The sequence below is a fragment of the Sander lucioperca genome, chromosome 2 (assembly GCF_008315115.2).
Source record: "Sander lucioperca isolate FBNREF2018 chromosome 2, SLUC_FBN_1.2, whole genome shotgun sequence".
Classification (NCBI taxonomy): domain Eukaryota; kingdom Metazoa; phylum Chordata; class Actinopteri; order Perciformes; family Percidae; genus Sander; species Sander lucioperca.
The window spans coordinates 24,506,787-24,525,843 of NC_050174.1; the positions used below are offsets into that span (position 1 = coordinate 24,506,787).

Genomic DNA, 19,057 nt, shown 5'->3' on the forward strand with positions numbered 1-19,057 from the left:
TCTGACGTTAAATGTCTTCTGAGGTACCGGGCCATTATACCACAATACATAGTTTAATAATTTGTTTATCTTGAATTGTTAAAGGAACACGCCGACTTATTGGGAGAGTTAGATAAGTCCATACATACCCTTCTCATCTCCGTGCGTGTTGTAACTCTGTCTGACGCCCCCACCGCTAGCCTAGCTTAGCCCAGATCCTGCAGGTAACCAGCTCCATCTAGCCCACTGCTCCCAATAAGTGACAAAATAACGCCAACATTTTCCTATTTACATGTTGAGATTTGTATAGTCACAGCGTGTACAAATAAGGACACATGACACACAGCCATCTTCTAACCATATACATACTGGGAACTATATTCTCAGAAAGGCGAAGCACTGCTACTCTCTGCTCCTCACCACGGGGCTTCTCAGGTGCTACGAGCAAATCACTCCGCCCAAGTAGCAGAAGTAGCAGTGCTTTGCCTTCTGAGAATATAGTTCCCAGTTTATATAGTTAGAAGAGGGCTGTGTCTCATGTGACCTTGTTATTTGTACATGCTGTGACTATACAAATCACAACATGTAAATAGGAACATGTTGGCATTATTTAGTCACTTATTGGGAGCAGTAGACTAGATGGAGCCGGTTACCTTCAGGATCTGTGCTAAGCTAGGCTAGATGGAGCCGTCAGACAGAGTTACAACACGCAAGGAGATGAGAAGGGTATGTATGGACTTATCTAACTCTGGGGGATACGCTGAATAAGACAAAGTCCCAATAAGTCGGCGTGTTCCTTTAAAATAGATATTAAGATGCACGTTGTGATGCACTGAGGAAATCCTTTTGGATAATTTAGACCACACAGTGTTAAGCACCAAATTGATATGATCAAAAATATTATTCATGGCCACGTGTTTCTATATGTTGAGAACAAAAACTGATACTGTTGGGTCATAATATTGTTAAATGACAAACTCCTGCAGAGTTAAAGCTTTTTATGAATGTAATGAAACACTGCTTAAGCCATTACTTAAGCAAATGGATCATCTTGTTTTGTTTAATAAATAATAGTTAAAGTTGAATAAAACAGGTGAACATGTACCTGAAATTCTCCCAGAAACCTTCATGGTAATAAATAGCTCACTCCACACTCTCCATCCATCTCACTTGCATTAAAAGGAAATGTTAGTACCAGCAGATGTGAAAGTGCATGATTGAGGACGGCTCCAGTGTCACATTCTTATATGTCAGCGTGCTGACTCCGGTGCTGCAGGCAAAATCATCAAATTATTGCAACGAGGAGAAGAGGAGCACAAGAACAGAACAGGAAGGCAAACAGAGGAATGCTTGAAAAGGAACCAGAAAAACTAGAAAGGAGAGGCAGAAGGGCAATAAGAAATACAGTGATATCAATTTTCATTGGTAGGTTGCAATGAATAATTTAAAGTGCTCATATTATGCTCATTTTCAGGTTCATAATTGTATTTAGAGGTTATATCAGAATAGGTTTACATGGTTTAATTTTCAAAAAAACCCATATATATTTGTTGTACTGCACATTGCTGCAGCTCCTCTTTTCACCCTGTGTGTTGAGCTCTCTGTTTTAGCTACAGAGTGAGGCATCTCACTTCTGTTCCATCTTTGTTGGGAGTCGCACATGCTCAGTACCTAGGTAAGGACTACTAGCCAGTCAGAAGCAGAGTATGAGGGCGTGCCACGCTAGCAGCTAGGTGAGCATTATAACGTGTGTTCCAAAGTGACCACGTTTGTCTCTGAAGTAAAGGCTGGACTACAATAGAGCTGTTTGGAGCAGTTTGTGAACAGTGTTTTCTGTTGGAGATGGCAAGTCCCTTTGGGGTGGACTTTGGGCTTTTTCACTTTTTAAACCTATAACATGCACAAAAAAGATATATAACACAATGAAGTTAAGGGGAAAAGCCAAAAAACAGAATATGAGCACTTTAATACAGATTCGAGAAAAGTAATGTAGAATCGTGTTCGTTAAAATTGAGGAGCAAGTTTTGTGAAAAAAGATTCGCTTTAATTTAGGTTTTCTAGAATAGAGGCTTAACTGTCCTACTGATTAAAATAAACGTACAGTACTGTATAGGCTGTTACAGCATATCCACCTGATCAACTGCCACTAGTTCCTTGACTCAGTTTGGTGTACTAATGTGCTGAAAGACAACTCTGTTGTTTATCTTACAGAGGTCCTTTGACATGGGAAAACACGGAACTTCTGCCACACTATACAGCTCATGCAATCTCAGTTTATCATAGGGGAAGCTCTTTTTTGATATACCATTGTTCCAATATCTAATATACAGTATCTTGCTTGGATGACATGCCATTGACAATCAGTTACTGTGTGAAAAAGGTGGAGGACAGACGGCTGAAGCTCTGCAGCATCAGAATGGGGCCTCTGGTTGGTTTGAAATGTTTGAACTTGATGAAGCCTGTATTAACATAAACTTGCACAAACTTCTCACGTAACTGCTCGGGTTTGGTTTGGGCTGAATATTGAGACTGAATGATCGGTGAAAAATGCTGTCAGCAGTACATCCAAAGAGAAATATCAATTGAGATGGGTTGGGTTGGGTTGGGCCTCGGTTCAGCTTGGACAGAGACTGAAATGCTTTATGGTGCGTTCCATTTACCTCGGAAGTCAGAGCTGTGTTCCAGTAAAACAAGTCGAATAACCGTTTTTTTCACAGTAGGGTTTGCTCTAGCCAGGTTAGCCGTTGTAATACCAGTTGATAACAACGCATTATGCTGTTTTTTGTGCATACGGACAGCGTGACATCATGTCCACAGATAGATGGACAGTAGCCTACTGTGTGTACGACTGATTTAGTGAGTTACAAATAAGACAGAAGAGCTAATTAACTGTATATTACTACTACCAACTTTCACTAATGTTGATGCACAGAGTAGCTATCTTGGATTTTGAGGTCGGGGTACTGTGAGGTTCTCCGACTTCAGGGGGACGTTACGGTCGAAATTTCCGACTTGAAACTTGGAAATTCCCACTTCAAATGGAACGCACCATTATTACTCTTGGTCCAAACTCTTTACACTCAAAGCTCTGACCAGGTTGCTGGACATTTGACGCTTATACTTCAACAGAGGGTATTTTATGTGCAATGGTCCATTCTTAACTGCTACATGGAGCCTCCAATTTGTTAAATCCTGAAATGCATATACTGTACACAGGGAATGTACCAACTCCCCCCCTTCTTCCCCCATCAGAGCAGCCCTCAGTGTCATGGTGGTTTGGTCCAGTCGTCACAGAGCAGTAGTCTTTATGTCCGCACCTGGAACTTGCCAGCCTTCGTCATGTATTTGATGCCTTTGAAAGGTTTATACTTCTCACCGTACATGTCCAGTCGATTCACCTTCAGCCCTGTCGCAGGACAAAAATACAGTTTTTCTTTCAATTGAAATTTCTCAATACAAACAAGTCTGATGTGTCACTTGTGTCAGTGGACAAGAGCAAACACTGGTACAACACCGAAACAAATCTGGCTTGAATTTTTGAGGATGGTGGGCGGCTGATTCATGGACCTTCCATACAGATTTGATTAGGCTACGACAACTACAGAGACATCAGCATTAGGTTTCTACACCACCTCACTCTCAGCTCAGTATTACCATTACAGTGCAAAGCATCCTATTTGTCCTAAAAAGATAAGGCCCTGACTCACCAACCTGATAATAGGCCCTGACTCACCAAGCTGATAATAGGCCGTCTGACAGTCTGGCGAGGTCAGTGACTCGAGTCTGTTCGGTGTGTTCTGTGCCGTCGGCCTTCATTTTGGCCGACCTGACTTGCTGGATCGGAGGGTGGGCAGTCGGACTCCATGACCAATCTGATTGGTGGAGTGCTAACCCAGAAATGGCGAGCGGGATGAATGTTGAACGCCTCTCAAAATCTGACGAAAATCTTTTAAACTGACCTTTGTCGATCTGAAATGAAGACAGATTCAGCAACTGCACGGCCTATTTCTCTCTGAAAATGTTTTCAGAAACACGTTTCAGTGAACTATTTTCGTAAAATACGAGATCGTATTTCGAACAAGCCGCCATTATTACCCACGTGCCGCGTTCGTCATTTCCGGTTATCATTTTTTGTATTACGTCTTGCGCACGCGCAGAACGTACGCTCAAGTTGGCGTCGCTTCGGTGTGTTCCGAGGCACTTTTTGGACCTCGGGGAGCCAACTGATCAGTCCAACTGCCTTTTCTGCTGACGGTCGACCGTCGGGTTGGTGTGTCAGGGCCTATGTACCTGGTGAAATGTGGAAAAAACCCAGAGGGTTGTTTAACACTTAAGACGGTTCTAAAGTTATTTCCAAAATCCTTAATGGCTCTTTTAACCTTCTGATGAAAATTGTCTGCTGCACGATAACAAAAGATTTCAACGCGTTTCCCATATCTGCCTCTTTTTCAAAATCCCAAAACAAAGAAAGTAGCCCGTGCTCAATTTGTACAACGGAAATATTTTGCTTGTGTACGGACATACAGTACAAGTCATTTCATGCTACCTGGATTAGAAAATACATTTCAAATTGGGAAACAAGTTTAAAATCTGATTTTGTTATGATGTCGATGGAATCTTTTTCCATCTAAATGAAGAGTGACGAAGAGTCTTTGCATTTGTTGAAAAATAAGACGATTAGCACTATGACTCAAATTCAATGGCAATACATGAAAAGGCACAAACTGGGGCTAATCACACCTGCACATTCCTAAATTGTAGTTTTTAAAAGAAAACACAGAAACCTATATACTAAATGCATGCTAGTAGTCATACTGCCTTCTGTGTTGTGAAATGAACTAACTCATTCTTAGAAATGCATTTTATGCAATATTGCTTTGAATATTACCTGAAATCCTGTATAGAATAATAAAATGCTAGAAAGTATATCTATGCTAACTAAGTCACATCACTCTATGAAGATTAACATTAAAGCAAAAACCATATAATAATAATGTGAATACATTCAGTTAACAACAATGAATAAAATGAGTACTTCTGTGTAGGGCTGCACGATGTGAGGAAAATATCTAATTGCGATTATTTTGACTGATATTACGATTGCGATGTGATCCACGATATTGGAGGGAATTTTATTTTTGTATCATTATTCTTATTTTCCTAGAAAATATTACAATTTTAAAAATTTAAATGATTATAATGTGATTTTTTTTCAAGGATCTGTAAAAAAAAAAGTTAGTTTAGTCTGTAGGATACAATTTGTAGGCTGGAGCACCACAATACTTGATTCAGAAGTGTTTGACACATGTTATGCCTTTAACAAACATTGCGCCCCCCCCCCCTGCAATTTGGATATTGCAGTAGTCCATATTGCAATTTCTTTAAAATTGCGATTAATTGTGCAGCCCTACTTCTGTGTATCAAAATGTGCTTATAGAGTACAGTCATGGGAGGTGGTGTATTTATTGCATGTGGCACCATCTAGTGGCCAGTGTGCTCACAGAATGGGACAGTCAGGTGGTTATCAGCTGAGCAGGCTATGTGATGAAAAGCTTCTCTCAAATGTGTGGGGGTTGAGGGCAAATTATTCTCAATGCAAAATATAGAGTGGAAATAATATCCATTAGTTAATGATTAAAATATGGATCTAATTTACTAAAACAGCCTGGGAGAGTTTAGTGTGGAATGTAAACTAGGTGTTGTTTTACCGAGAATCTCAATAATGAAAAACTAGAAATGAAGGAATTCCTGGAATGATGCATGACTGCGTGAGGATATGTGTGTGTGTGTGTGTGTGTGTGTGTGTGTGTGTGTGTGTGTGTGTGTGTGTGTGTGTGTGTGTGTGTGCGCGCGTGTGTGCGTGCGGGTACCTGAGATGGCCATCTGTTGGATCTTTAACTGGATGTTGATGGTGGGGTTCTCGTCAGGTTTGGAGGCCCCGGCCTGCAGGCTCATGGTGCCTTTCAGGCTGGGAAGCTTCTGTGGGTTGATCTTGCCAACATCCCAGCTCAACATCTAGCCAAAAAAACAACAACACAACATTAAGATGGCAATATGAGATCACTGCCACTTGGGGAAAAAAAAGGTCACACCAAAACAAATGGTGGCCTCTTTGATCCTGGAGAGGGTTGGTGTAAACTAACAGAATTTAGGCTTTTTGAGACCTCTTCCCATTCTTTTTCATGCACACTTCTCGCCTTACTTTAAAGTGTTCATATTATGCTCATTTTCAGGTTCATAATTGTATTTAGAGGTTATATCAGAATAGGTTTACATGGTTTAATTTTCCAAAAACACCATATTTTTGTTGTACTGCACATTGCTGCAGCTCCTCTTTTCACCCTGTGTGTTGAGCTCTCTGTTTTAGCTACAGAGTGAGACATCTCACTTCTGTTCCATCTTTGTTGGGAGTCGCACATGCGCAGTACCTAGGTAAGGACTACTAGCCAGTCAGGAGCAGAGTATAAGAGCGTGCCACGCTAGCAGCTAGGTGAGCATTATAACGTGTGTTCCAAAGTGACCACGTTTGTCTCTGAAGTAAAGGCTGGACTACAATAGAGCTGTTTGGAGCAGTTTGTGAACAGTGTTTTCTGTTGGAGATGGTAAGTCCCTTTGGGGTGGACTTTGGGCTTTTTCACTTTGTAAACCTATAACGTACATAAAAAAAGATATATAACACAATAAAGGAAAGGGAAAAGCCAAAAACCAGAATATGAGCACTTTAAGGTGTATAAACACGCAAATACACTGTTTCTAAGTACCTTTGTGACTGGGTCAAAGGTGTATGTTCCCTGGGAGGGGTTGAGGTTGGCGTTCAGGACGCCGCGGGGCAGCTGGCTGCTGACTAGGACCGACTCCACGGCCTTGCCCATGGTCTGTTTGGGTCCCAGAGTCAAGTCAAAACGTCCCTGGGAGCTTCCCTCTCGGAAGGTGATGTTGTGCTTGATGTACACTGGGATCGCCACCAGGCTGTAGAAGAAGTAGGCCAACGTACAACAGGAATCAAGAGTCATACGAGCCAGTGGAATCATTTTCTTTGTGTACATTTTGTTACTGAATTCTTCTTTTTATATAATTCTCCATTGGCCAAAACCTGAGTTTATAAACTTAGGTTTTAGGCAACAATGCCCGTTACAACTTTTTTCCCCCCACCTTGCCTCCGTAGAAACCAGAAGAACAATATAGACAGAGGTTTTGTCTTTCCTTTTTTTACCTCCTCCCTCACATCAAGTTTCCCATCCATACCCACGCTGAATGGATAAAGGAGAATTGAGGTTAAAGCAACATGCATCACTACAAACTCCCAGGAAACTGCAGGTCCGCAGCAACTCTCAGTTCTTTTAAATCAAAGCTGAAGACCTTTCTTTTTAATGCTGCCTTTCTTTAAATAATTGTTCATTTCTTATACTGCACTGTAACTTTTATTAATTGTATTTTATCTCTTTTTATATTTTTTAATTGTTTTGAACTGCTCTTTGTTTTATGTAAAGCACTTTGAATTAGAGCTGGGCAATACATCGGTATTATATCAATATCGTGATATGAGACTAGATATCGTCTTAGATTTTGGATATCGTAATATCGTAATATGGCCTAAGTGGTGTCTTTTCCTGGTTTTAAAGGCTGCATTACAGTGAAGTGATGTCATTTCCTGAACTTACCAGACTGTTCTAGCTGTTCTATTATTTGCATTTATAACTTAGTCATTATATCCACATTACTGATGATTATTTATCAAAAATCTCATTATGTAAATATTTTGTGAAAGCACCAATAGTCAACACTACAATATCGTTGCTGTATCAATATCGAGGTATTTGGTCAAAAATATTGTGATATTTGATTTTCTCCATATCGCCCAGCCCTACTTTGAATTGCCTTGTTGTTGAAATGTGCTATACAAATAAAGCTGCCTTGCCTTACATGGCAAAAATACCCAGGGTACTGTCCCAGCTCTCCTCACGTATCTCGAACCCTAGTTCTTCTGCCAAATTTGCCTGAATTTTATCCAGTGACGTATTTCTAGGGGACATAATGATATCAAGCAGGTAGGGAAATTAGACCCTTTTGGATATGTGTAAATTGCTAAATGGTATCCAACCCTGTCTTTGGCTGCAATTGTGAAAACATTGGGCTCAGTTTTCAAACACATTCCCGGATCTGGAAATGGCAAAATAGTTTTGATGCGGTAGCTTAAACTTACTAGCCTGGTCCTACCAGACTCTGGTACATTTCATTTGTACAGAGAGTCTGGCCTCTCTCTATTGACAAGTGTTAACTTCCTTGAAGGCGGGTACTCTGTTGAAGTTTAAAACTATTGGATCTTCCCAGAGCCACTCTGGATCTGCCATAACCAATCGCTAACGTTAGTTCTTGCTCGGGCTTTAACTTCTGGATATTCGGCAGCGTTGCCACAACGGACCGAATGGCTTCGCTCGCATCTTTCTCCACCGCCATTACGGAACTCACCGAAGGTTACCGAACCTCAACGTCATCGTTCTCAGCCACTCCCTCTGTTCACTGATTGGACCGGTAAAGATTTGGCCGGAGAAAACCCGCAAATATACCGCAAACCCAGACGGAGTAGTGAAGGAAAATGAAAATTGAGCGGAAGTACGTAGGAGGACAGAGCCAGGCTATAAACTTATAAGAAAGGGCACTAAAATCTGCGAAGGTTCCATCGATAAATAAGTCACTGAACTTTTGAAGACCCAGCATTTTCCAGTGTGGAAAGGTGGAGTCCAGTTTAGTACGGAGTAAGGAATGATTGTTATATATAATAATAATAATAACGTAATAAAATATAATAATGGGCCTGGGATGGAAACATCCGTTAGATGGAAGTTTTGTCTATATTGAGACAATATGTTTTAGTAGAAGATACAGTAGGGCAGGTGGTGTATTGTCATGGAAAGAAGGGGTAGCTCAGCTGGGACTAATGCTGGGAGTGATGTCGATGTGCAGGAATTTGGATCCCGACTGACACCAGTCTACATTGGGAGAGTGAAACCAGTGGACAATCGTATAGATGTTTGCAGCCCAATAGTAATCCTGGAGGTTTGGAAGGCCTGATCCCCGCTCTGCGCCTTGTGTCGTTGAAGAAGTTCAATCCATTGTTATTCCTCACATGCAATCGTACCACGTATGTGTATTCTGGGATGTTTGCCTTCCCATGATCAGCTTGTCTACAGATTTAAAAAAGGACTTCAAGTAGTGAAACAGGTAAGCATTGAAACCAATATAAAAACCTTGGTAAAATATTAATTTCTAAGCAGCTGACAAATGTATATGTATGTATATGCCAGGGACAAATGAAGGACGCTCCATCTTCTAGAAGTCAAGTTTTATTCTGCCAATCAACGGTGTGAAATTAATATCTTTCAGGCCAGAAAAGGTTCGAATAATATTAATGCCTAGGTATTTAAACCAGATGTAGACAAAGGGGAAAGCTTCACCCCCTATCTGTAGGGCAAGGTTATTGACCGCGGAAACTTTCACTCTTTGATCAGACTGATCTCATGAAGTGGCGTATGTATGACACGCCAATTCGTATGCCATTTTGGGCGTGTTATCAAGACGCATACTCGCTTTTTAGCGTGTTTATCAACGCCATTTGGCCTCCATTGACTTACATTACCTTGCGACTGCGTGTGAATTTACGCCGTAGCGAGTAGTATGAATGGGCGAAAATCTGCATAGGGAGGTTGGTCGGGGGGGAGGATGGGTCAAACACAGGACTTTCACCCAGGAGAGCGGGGATCGTGTCCCACGTGTCACGTTTACTAAACTCAACCGTCGCTTTGTTCTTTTCCTAAACCCAACCCCGTTCTTCTTTTCCTAACCCACATGTCACGTTTCCTAAACCCAACCGTTCGCAGTGATGCTAATTCTTCGAGCCGTCTTTCCTGCAATGTCTCGGTGTCGCTCTTACACTGTTGCCCCTGCCAACCGACAGCGTAGGATCCCAAAATGGTGGGTGGGCTCAGACACCTCCCAAATCGTCACGTGACAGCAAGCTACCATGACGTATGTCCTCATTGTCAATATGGCATAGCCATACATGCGGATAGCTCAAAATGCGTACAGATAACACGCCATTTAAAGTAAAGTGGCGTGTATGTTACGCGAAGTCATGATGTCACGTTGCTTAGATAGGTTTAATTTAATAAACTAAAAAATAAATAAAAAGCTGGAAAAACTGTGAACATAGTTTGTTCTTAATCAGTGCAGTTTAAGGGAAGGAGTAGAGCAAGCAAACCTACGACTTAAGCTTTTGACCGAAACCAAATTCAGTCAACACTGTAAACGGATATCCACTCAATGTAAAACGCCTTCTCCGCATCCAAAGACACAATCCCTTGAGGATCTCCAGGGAGGCAGAGGAGGGGATGACACCAAGTACTCAGCGGGTGTTGGTGAAAGACTGGCGACCTAGAATGAAGCCTGTCTGGTCTGTTGAAATGATGTCTGTCACGATATTGTCCAATCTGGAACCAATAAGCTTTGCTAAGATTTTAACTTCAGAGTTTAAGGCCGGCTTCACACTGCCTGCGTGGCGTGAGCGTGTCAGCTGCGTGGCGTGTCCGTTTTTATTTCGGCTCCCATGTTAACAGGTTAGAGCTTGCACACTGCCTGCGTGACACGAGCCGCACCGCGCCGAAAACACGTGCATGCTAGAAATAGGACCGACGCCTATTTTTCACGCGACACGCGTGTTGGAAGCGTTTCCAGGCACAATAGAATACAAAAAGATGTTTATATGTCATTTTGACACGAATACATATTAATAAATGACATTTTAATGTTTGAAAGTCTCTAGATTTTGACAAAAATGTAATTAAAAAAAAAAAATATAATAATTATCGATTTTCAAATATTGCACCTGTAGCCTATTTTGCCGCCAATATTGCTGACGTTGTCTTTGCTGTAATCAAATCAGTATATATTTATGTTGAACGTGAAGTATACTACTGCCTGAGTGCATTTTATCAATGGGAAACATACATGTGTAGAGACAAGGCTAGCAGCAGCAGCGCCGCGTCAGAGACGTTTCTGGTGTGAAAAAGACCGAAAAATCCACGCAGCCGCCACGCAATAGAAATGCCACGCTCACACCACACAGCTAGTGTGAAGCCGGCCTAAGAGTGAGATAGGCCTGCGTGGACTACATTCGACTGGGTCTTTACCAGGCTTACGTAAAAGCTTAATGGATGCTTCAGTAAGGGTTTGAGCGAAGGTCCCTTGTTTCAGCGTATACGCAAACATTTCAAGGGGAATGGGTGCTAATTTGGAAGAGAATTACCTATAAAACTCGACTGGGATACCATGTGGACCGGAGGCCTTTCCACTCTGCATCTTCTCTTTGGAATTGGTTACCTCCCTGAGCTGCACTGGTTCATCCAATTTGTTTTTCTGATCATGACTTATGGTAGCAGGATTTACGTTTTCAAAGAACGTTATTGTTGAAGTATCCTTGTCGTTGAATTAGTACACTGCTTGGGATAATATCCTTCAGACAGAACACATACAGTATATTGGTAACTATTGAAAAAAACAAAAACATGGATAATATGCTGAGAGGTGTTTCAACGTCATGCCTTTGCCATAAAGTGGCATGAACAGATGAAGTGAATGGAAAATCACTGACTTCTGAGAGCTGACGTGGTAGGAGAGCAACCGGAAGTTTCCATCGGGGGGGATGAAGGAGAGGATCCGCTCAGCTTCCCAGCGCTTGAACCGAACACACGGATGGAAGCTGACATCATCCAGCAGCCGAGGATTCTGGGAAAGAGAGGCGGTGGGCAAGGTTGGTTTGGGGGCAAGTACTTTTTTTTTTTTAAATGTGCAAACTCATAATGCAAAGATCATTTAATTGCTTTTGCTGATGGCTTTTGTATTTCAAACTGTTTGAACAATGTTGACGTCTTGTGCAAAGTCAAACCCTTTCCAAAGCATTTTGGAGAAAAGCAAAAAAAGGATTATAATAACATGGTAGAAAAAGATATCAGTGGAGTCCTGTGGGGGCTCTCTCTTTGAGAATGTATAGTTCTCATCCCAGCTATACATTTAAAATGAACCTAGGGGTTAATAACATGTGTACCGAGTCGACCGTTCTCTGTATATATTGTATATGTTTTCATGCTAATCGAATGTGACCAGTTTTAGCACAAACTGCTAATTAGCTAATAATGCTAGTCATCGGGGCACGGGTAAAGTAAAAAGAAATGGCTATTTCTATAGTCACATTCGATTAGCATGAAAACATATCCCAGAGAACGGTCGACTCGGTACACGTGTTTTTACGGATTTCTCCTTTAATACTCTCTAGTAGAGCTGGGTGTCTTTTCCTGGTTTTAAGGGCTGTATTACAGTAAAGTGATGTCATTTTCTGAACTTACCAGACTGTTGTAGCTGTTCTATTATTTGGCTTTACCCACTTAGTCATTATATCCACATTACTGATGATTATTTATCAAAAATCTCATTGTGTAAATATTTTGTGAAAGCAGCGATAGTCAACACTACAATATTGTTGCGGTATCGATATCGAGGTATTTGGTCAAAAATATCGTAATATTTGATTTTCTCCATATTGCCCAGCCCTACTCTCTAGATTTGACTTGCAATGATGTATTTACAAAATGTAAATGTAAGTGAGACTGATATATATATAAATAAAATGCATTATTATTACTATGATAGTGTGGATCCACGGAGTACATAAAAAGAGTTAGCGCATTTGTTTAAATTACACAAGAGGCGTAGAACTCTGGAAAAGAGGAGACTCACCATGAAAGAGAGAGTGAGGTCGGGCATGCCTGTCAGTTTCACACAGGCATCAATGACTCCCTGGATTTCTGCTGTAATAGTGGAGCCTGAGGAGGAGGGTTGGAGGTTGATGCGAGACATTGACAGAAAGCAAAAAACATATACACTACCGGTCAAAAGTTTGGGGTCACTTAGAAATGTCCATTTCACTCCATTACAGACAGAATACCAGCTGATCTGAGTGGGTGGCTGATCTTTAATGCAATATCTACATTGCCCATTATCAGCAACCATTCATCCAATGTTCCAAAGGCCCATTCTGTTTACCAATCTGATATCATTTTAAAAGGCTAACTGAGAAAACACTGGAGAGCCATTTTGCAATTATGTAAGCACATAATGTAATCTGAAAACTGCTGCCCTGGATAAAAAAACAATGTAACTGATCTCAGCTGGTATTCTGTCTGGAATGGAAATTTCTAAGTGACCCCAAACTTTTGACTGGTAGTGTGAATTAACAACCAAATCAGTTTGAAGTAAAGTAAGTAGTAAGCTTGAGTAAGGCTGCTGATAGCCGATACTTTATGCTATTGTTAATTATTTTTTAATCGGACCATTTTCTCGACAAACTCCAACAATAATCAAACTGAAGGGCTTCTCCCAAACAAAAAGTGTGAATGCAAACTAATGTATAGTAATATAATGAAATGACATTACAGTAAGCATTACATGTCATCATGATAAAAATGCCCATATCTTGCAATACTTTATAATTTATCAGGCTCTATTTCTAGTTATAAACTTTTTTTTTATTGGAAAGATTACATTTCTCCATTAAGTGATCTGTGGAACCTTAACAGAAATGTAGTCATGGCTAAATAATGGAGCAATGATAAGTTTGACCAGCAGGGTGTTCAGAGAAATACCTGATTTATCGATGATAGCATCAATCTCCTCCACCACGTCAAAATAGGCCTCGTTGTTGGTGTATTTGACTCCGGTGCGTCGCCATGGCACCACTGACAGCTGGCCTGTAGGGAGCTGTTCACCAACGTTGGTGCTGCCTGGAAAACCGACATTAACCAAAAGTCACAGAGCCCATTTACACAGTGCACGCAAATCAGTTGTTGCAATAGCTCCTGCCATAATACACAAGACTCCTGGCTGCTACTGACTCTATAGTGTTACAGTCATTTGGTAAATCTGTCACCTTATCTTAAAGGTTAACTACCGTTTTTTTTAACCCTATTTTCCTATGTTTTTGTGTCTAAATGACTGATGGGAACAACAATCTTTGACATTGGTCCAGTATTAAAGGACAATTCTGGCGCAAAATGAACCTAGGGGTTAATAACATATGTGTACCGAGTCGACCGTTCTCTGTGTGATTAGATGCTAACGCTAGCTTTCGGGGCAGAGGGTAAATCACTATTTCTATACCACTAACAAGACTCAAAATAGCACCACACTTCCACGGTAGCATAATGAGGGTCCCTACATGTAAACCGAAGCATTGAGAACTTTGTAAGTGTTCAGACAGTTTATTACAAAGATTGATTATAAAGACAGCAGCGTTAATGTTTACATGCAGCCGACCATGAGCCTTGTTAGTGGTGTAGAAATAGTGATTTACTCTCTGCCCCGAAAGCTAGCGTTAGCATCTAATCACAGGTTTGCAGTAGCTTGTTTCAAGCTAGAGACACATTCAATTAGCATGAAAACATATCCCAGAGAACGGTCGACTTGGTACACATATGTTATTAACCCCTAGGTTCATTTTACACCAGAGATCACTGCAGTCAGCAGCGGCAAAACAAGCTACATTGTAAGTTAATCGTGCAATTGTCCAGCTTGTATTTACCTTCACAAAAGTGCTTGTTTTACCACTGACAGACTCACATTCATATTCTAAGTGTCTGACAACATTATGGAAAGGATTAACTTGTAGGCCGTTATATTGTTGGGTAGTTTCATTTGCAAAGAAACGGGTCTGGCATATACTTGGAGATGGTCTAGTACCGAAACGTTGCCTACTATTAAACTTTATATATTTTTAGTTAGAGTTAGACAGTGTGCGGGAGATTCTTTGCAACTTTTGACCTGCTTGTCCCCCTTCCGACGCACCTGTCTCACGTTGTAGACGACGTGCAAAGTATTTTTCTGTACTGGGTAGTTTAATTTAAAATAGAACATCGTATTTTACAAACGACATGTGTGTTTGTGTGCAAAAATCTTAATTTGTAAAGTAACTAAAGCTGTCAGATTAATGTAGTGGAGTAAACAGTACAATATTTCCCTCTGAAATGTAGCAGAGTAGAAGTAGAAAGTGGCATGACAAGAAAAGACTCAAGTAAAGTACAAGCACCTTAAATGTGTACTCAATACAGTACTTGAGTAAATGTAGTTACATTCCACCTGCCAAATAGTGAAAGTGTCCCAGTCAGTTTTTGCAGACCCTGTGGCCTGTGGCTAACGTGTACGTGGGTCGTACCTGTGATGGTGTTGACCATCGTGCGGAGGATGGTGGGAGGCTTAATGAGCTCTTTGAGGATGTTGGACTCCGTGGCCAGTGGAAAGCCGTTGTCCAGCATCTCCTCCAGGAGTTCATAGACCACTACCACATTGTCCTTAATAGCAGCCTCTGTACACACTCCGAAATAGTCCTGAGAACAAAGAACACAGACAGGATATGGGTATTTAAAGTCAGATTTGAGCCATTTGAACTGAACTTAAAGTGAACTGAAAAATCCTACGGGAGCCAGAAACCTGGAAGGTGTCGACGACTCTGTGAAGGAACTCGATGACAAACAGCGGCGGCACCTCACTCTGGATGACTGCAACAAAGTAGATGCGATGCCTGAGCACACTGATAAGGTAGTGATGCGGTGTGGGTATAACTGGTGGGACGTTCTCCGGCTCGGTGGCGCGTTCCTGTGCCTCAAAGAAGTAGTCACACACAGAGCGGCTGACCACGCTCTTCCAGTGCTTCTCCAGGAAAATGTCCCCTGAGGCGTTGATTAGGAACAGGCTGTGGATCATTTTGGCTGGAGGCTGAGAGGATAATGAGAAAAAGGAGAAAAACTAAGTAAAACAGTTAAGTCCATGCCCACTATTGAAAAGACAGCCCATCCTCCTCTCACATGACACATTTCTTGGTGGATAAATACACAAACGCTGGGCATACAATGTGCTTTCTTCAGTAGCAGAGAATGTGTGCTCACTGTTGAATTTGTTGAAGAGCAAGGCATTTTTTTCCTTTTTGAGTCTATAAGGGATTTATTCCACACTACACGTTAAACCCACAGCCCTCAAAAGAATAAAATTTCAACCAGTGGTGGAATGTAACTGAGAACATTGACTCAAGTACTGCACTTAAGTACAAATTTGAGGTACTTGTGCTTTACTTGTCTTTTGTTTTCATGCCACTTTCTACTTCTACGCCACTACATTTTAGAGAGAAATATTGTACTTTTTACTCCACTACATTCATCTGACAGCTTTAGTTACTAGTTACTTTACAAAGATTTTTGCACACAATAACACATGTAGTTTATAAAATATGTTTTTATTATGATTAAACTATCCAACAATATAACGGCCTACAAGTACAGCTAAAATGATTAGCAGATTAAACCCTTAGTTGATTGACACAACTGTTTGGATAATTTCCACTTTCTAAAATGTGAGGATTTTTCTGCATTGAGTACTTTGAATACTTTAAGTACATTTTCCTGCTGATACTTACATACTTTACTTAAGTAACATTTTCAATGCAGGACTTTTACTTACAGAGTATTTGTTACAGTGTGGTATTAGTACTTTTACTTAAGTAAAGGATCTGAATACTACTTCCAACGCTGATTTCAACATGATCAAATAGTAAAACTCACGGGGTGAACACACTTTTTCACGGCAACACGTGAATGAATGGCTGCTGTGGACTCATACAACGACTGGAAGTGTAATGGGTTCATTTAAAAGTGATGTACATTAAATGTCTTTTTTTTTTTTAAAGTTTGGCGCAGCGCTGTCTCCATACAAACGGCCACTACCTATCAGGATTTTACTTGATGCAGTACCATTAAGTTGTCTTGTTTAGTTAGCTAGCGTTAACTGGCTGGGAAATATGACACCGGAATATTCATTATTTAATGTGGCGACGCTATCGAGTTCGTACCGGATATAACTCAGCGCCATAAGAACCTGAATACATTGCGGCTACACATAGGTCTAATTATTACTGCGATAAAACATTTATCAAAGTAACTAGCTAGCTAGCTGTTGTGATTGCTTAGCAGTGGAAGGCCTCTGTCTCCACACAAGATGCTACATCAGTCCCTCCTCCTGCCTCATACAGTCTCATGACAGGAAAAGCCCTGTCACCCGGTACAGGGGATGTAAATACTTTAAAATAACGATACTGTTCTGACTGAAAAATGACCACTTGCAACTTGAGCCATTCATAAATTGCAAGTGACTTACCGAAGACAATTTTTTTTTTACGGTTTCGTCTCGCCTTTCACCCTTTTTCCCCAATGAAAGATTAAGCAGCCGTCGTTGCTTCCCGTTAGGTGGAGCAGCTCTTGGTGTGAGGAAGGATAGAGAGTACAGCAAACCAATCAGAATCCGGGGAGACTGTAAAATCCCGCCTACTTAATAGAATCATTGGTCAACAATACGAAAGCTGTTGGCTCGTGACTTGGCTGTGATTGGACCATGGAGGGAGAGCTACAGTAAACACCAGTAAAACAGCCCGCTGATTGGCCTTGAGATGTAACTAGTCTGACATTTTGTTTCCAGTATCAGATTTCATCTTGTGGATTTCCTTTCCATTCATACAAATAGATACAGCACAGGGACATAGTTTATATAAAACTTCACTGAAGATAATTCTGCAATGCTTAGCGCCAAAAAATAAAAAGTTTGTCTGCATGCTGCTATTTTTAATATATGTTATGTACTTTGTTATGTACAAAGCAAACCTAATTTTATATTTTTTCCCCCAAACAATGTCAAAGTGAATTAACAAAGGCAAACGTGATTATTACACAGAACTCAATGGGGTGCTGATGCTGGAGTCATACTTACCGGTATTTCTGCACGATACAATAACATATATAGAGCATTTTTCTTGTTCACCACTTTTGTTTAAATATATAATATAAAATATAATAGCATGCTATTAGGACAACATACAAAGACACAGTGTGTAAATGAAACAAGGGCCTTGTGTTCTATTTAATTTATACAGCTTTTCCCTGTTTAAAAATTATTATATTTCAAAACATTCTGTAGAAACCAGTTTTCTTTAACTTCACAGTATGTTGAATATATATAAAGACAAGCTGCAAATAGTGACAGCATCTTTACTACAACCTATATGTATGTTGCATGAGCTTCACAATCAGAATACACGGAGGAATGAAAACAAGGTGAACAATGAAGAAGATGTCTAAGAATTCACAGTGTGCAGTTCCACCTTCTCTCCAGGTGCAGCTCACACCCTTGAGAAAAAGTATGAACACACATGCAAATAACAAGGTTGTGAGAAATCCTACCTCTCAGTGTCAATAAGTTCAACCCTTAGAGTAAATGTCAGTGGAACAGTAGAGCACAGACAGTTGTGTAGTCTATGTGATACGCAGGTATATGCAATATACCCACTAAGACATCTCCAGGATTTCCATATACCCACCTAAAGATGTGCTGTGATACGCAACAACATAGTTTTGTGACAGAACCTTTACTTCAGATATCTGTATTCACAAATACGCGGTCGAGTAATGTGACAGCAAACTAAGCTGACACTGCAGAACATGCAGAGAGACCTCCCTGATGTGAAAGCCCCCTTACTGCTTTATATTCCATTATATATTTGATATATTTTGTATATCATCTGTGTTTTCCTTCTCATATAGGCTAAATAAAGGTTTTCCCACCATAAATTGGTGCATAACAGTGTATCAGAACGCAGGAAATGGAAGTCTTTGACGCTCAAAATAACCCTGGGGAAGGACACCCAGACCCCTCACCACCCAGACCCCACACTTTGATATGCCCTCCCCCCACAAAGGCCCATTCTGAGCCAGGAAAAAAATAAAAATAAAAATAAAAATAAAAAATATATATATATATATATATATATTGTTTTTGACCATAAAGATCATAAACTCTGAGCTGCTGCCTCTTCTGGTGTATCCTGCGCTGTAGGATGCTGCTTTTACCAAGAACCTGCAAACCAATCCATTTTTAGTTTCCACATTGTTTTACAAGAAATGTTTTTAGAAGAAAACATTTGGTTACACTTGGC

The 19,057-nt window shown here is 40.6% G+C and overlaps 1 protein-coding gene across 2 annotated transcripts; it reads right to left on the reverse strand.

Annotated features, from left to right (window-relative positions):
- Nucleotides 1-2,498: 2,498 nt before the first annotated feature.
- ap3m2 (adaptor related protein complex 3 subunit mu 2) lies at nt 2,499-17,351 on the reverse strand. 2 transcript variants are annotated; one of them, XM_031300582.2, is made up of 9 exons: nt 17,230-17,351; nt 15,514-15,798; nt 15,239-15,410; nt 13,674-13,811; nt 12,769-12,854; nt 11,627-11,760; nt 6,741-6,948; nt 5,850-5,994; nt 2,499-3,385 (listed from the first exon to the last, which is right to left on the reverse strand). In XM_031300582.2, exons 2-9 carry the CDS (start codon nt 15,784-15,786, stop codon nt 3,285-3,287), a joined length of 1,257 nt encoding a protein of 418 aa, XP_031156442.1. In that variant the 5' UTR covers nt 15,787-15,798; nt 17,230-17,351; the 3' UTR covers nt 2,499-3,284. The 2 variants fall into 2 exon arrangements, with proteins under 2 accessions (XP_031156442.1, XP_031156443.1); XM_031300583.2 differs by having other exon boundaries at nt 15,514-15,810; nt 17,230-17,347.
- Between the last annotated feature and the right edge of the window lie 1,706 nt (nt 17,352-19,057).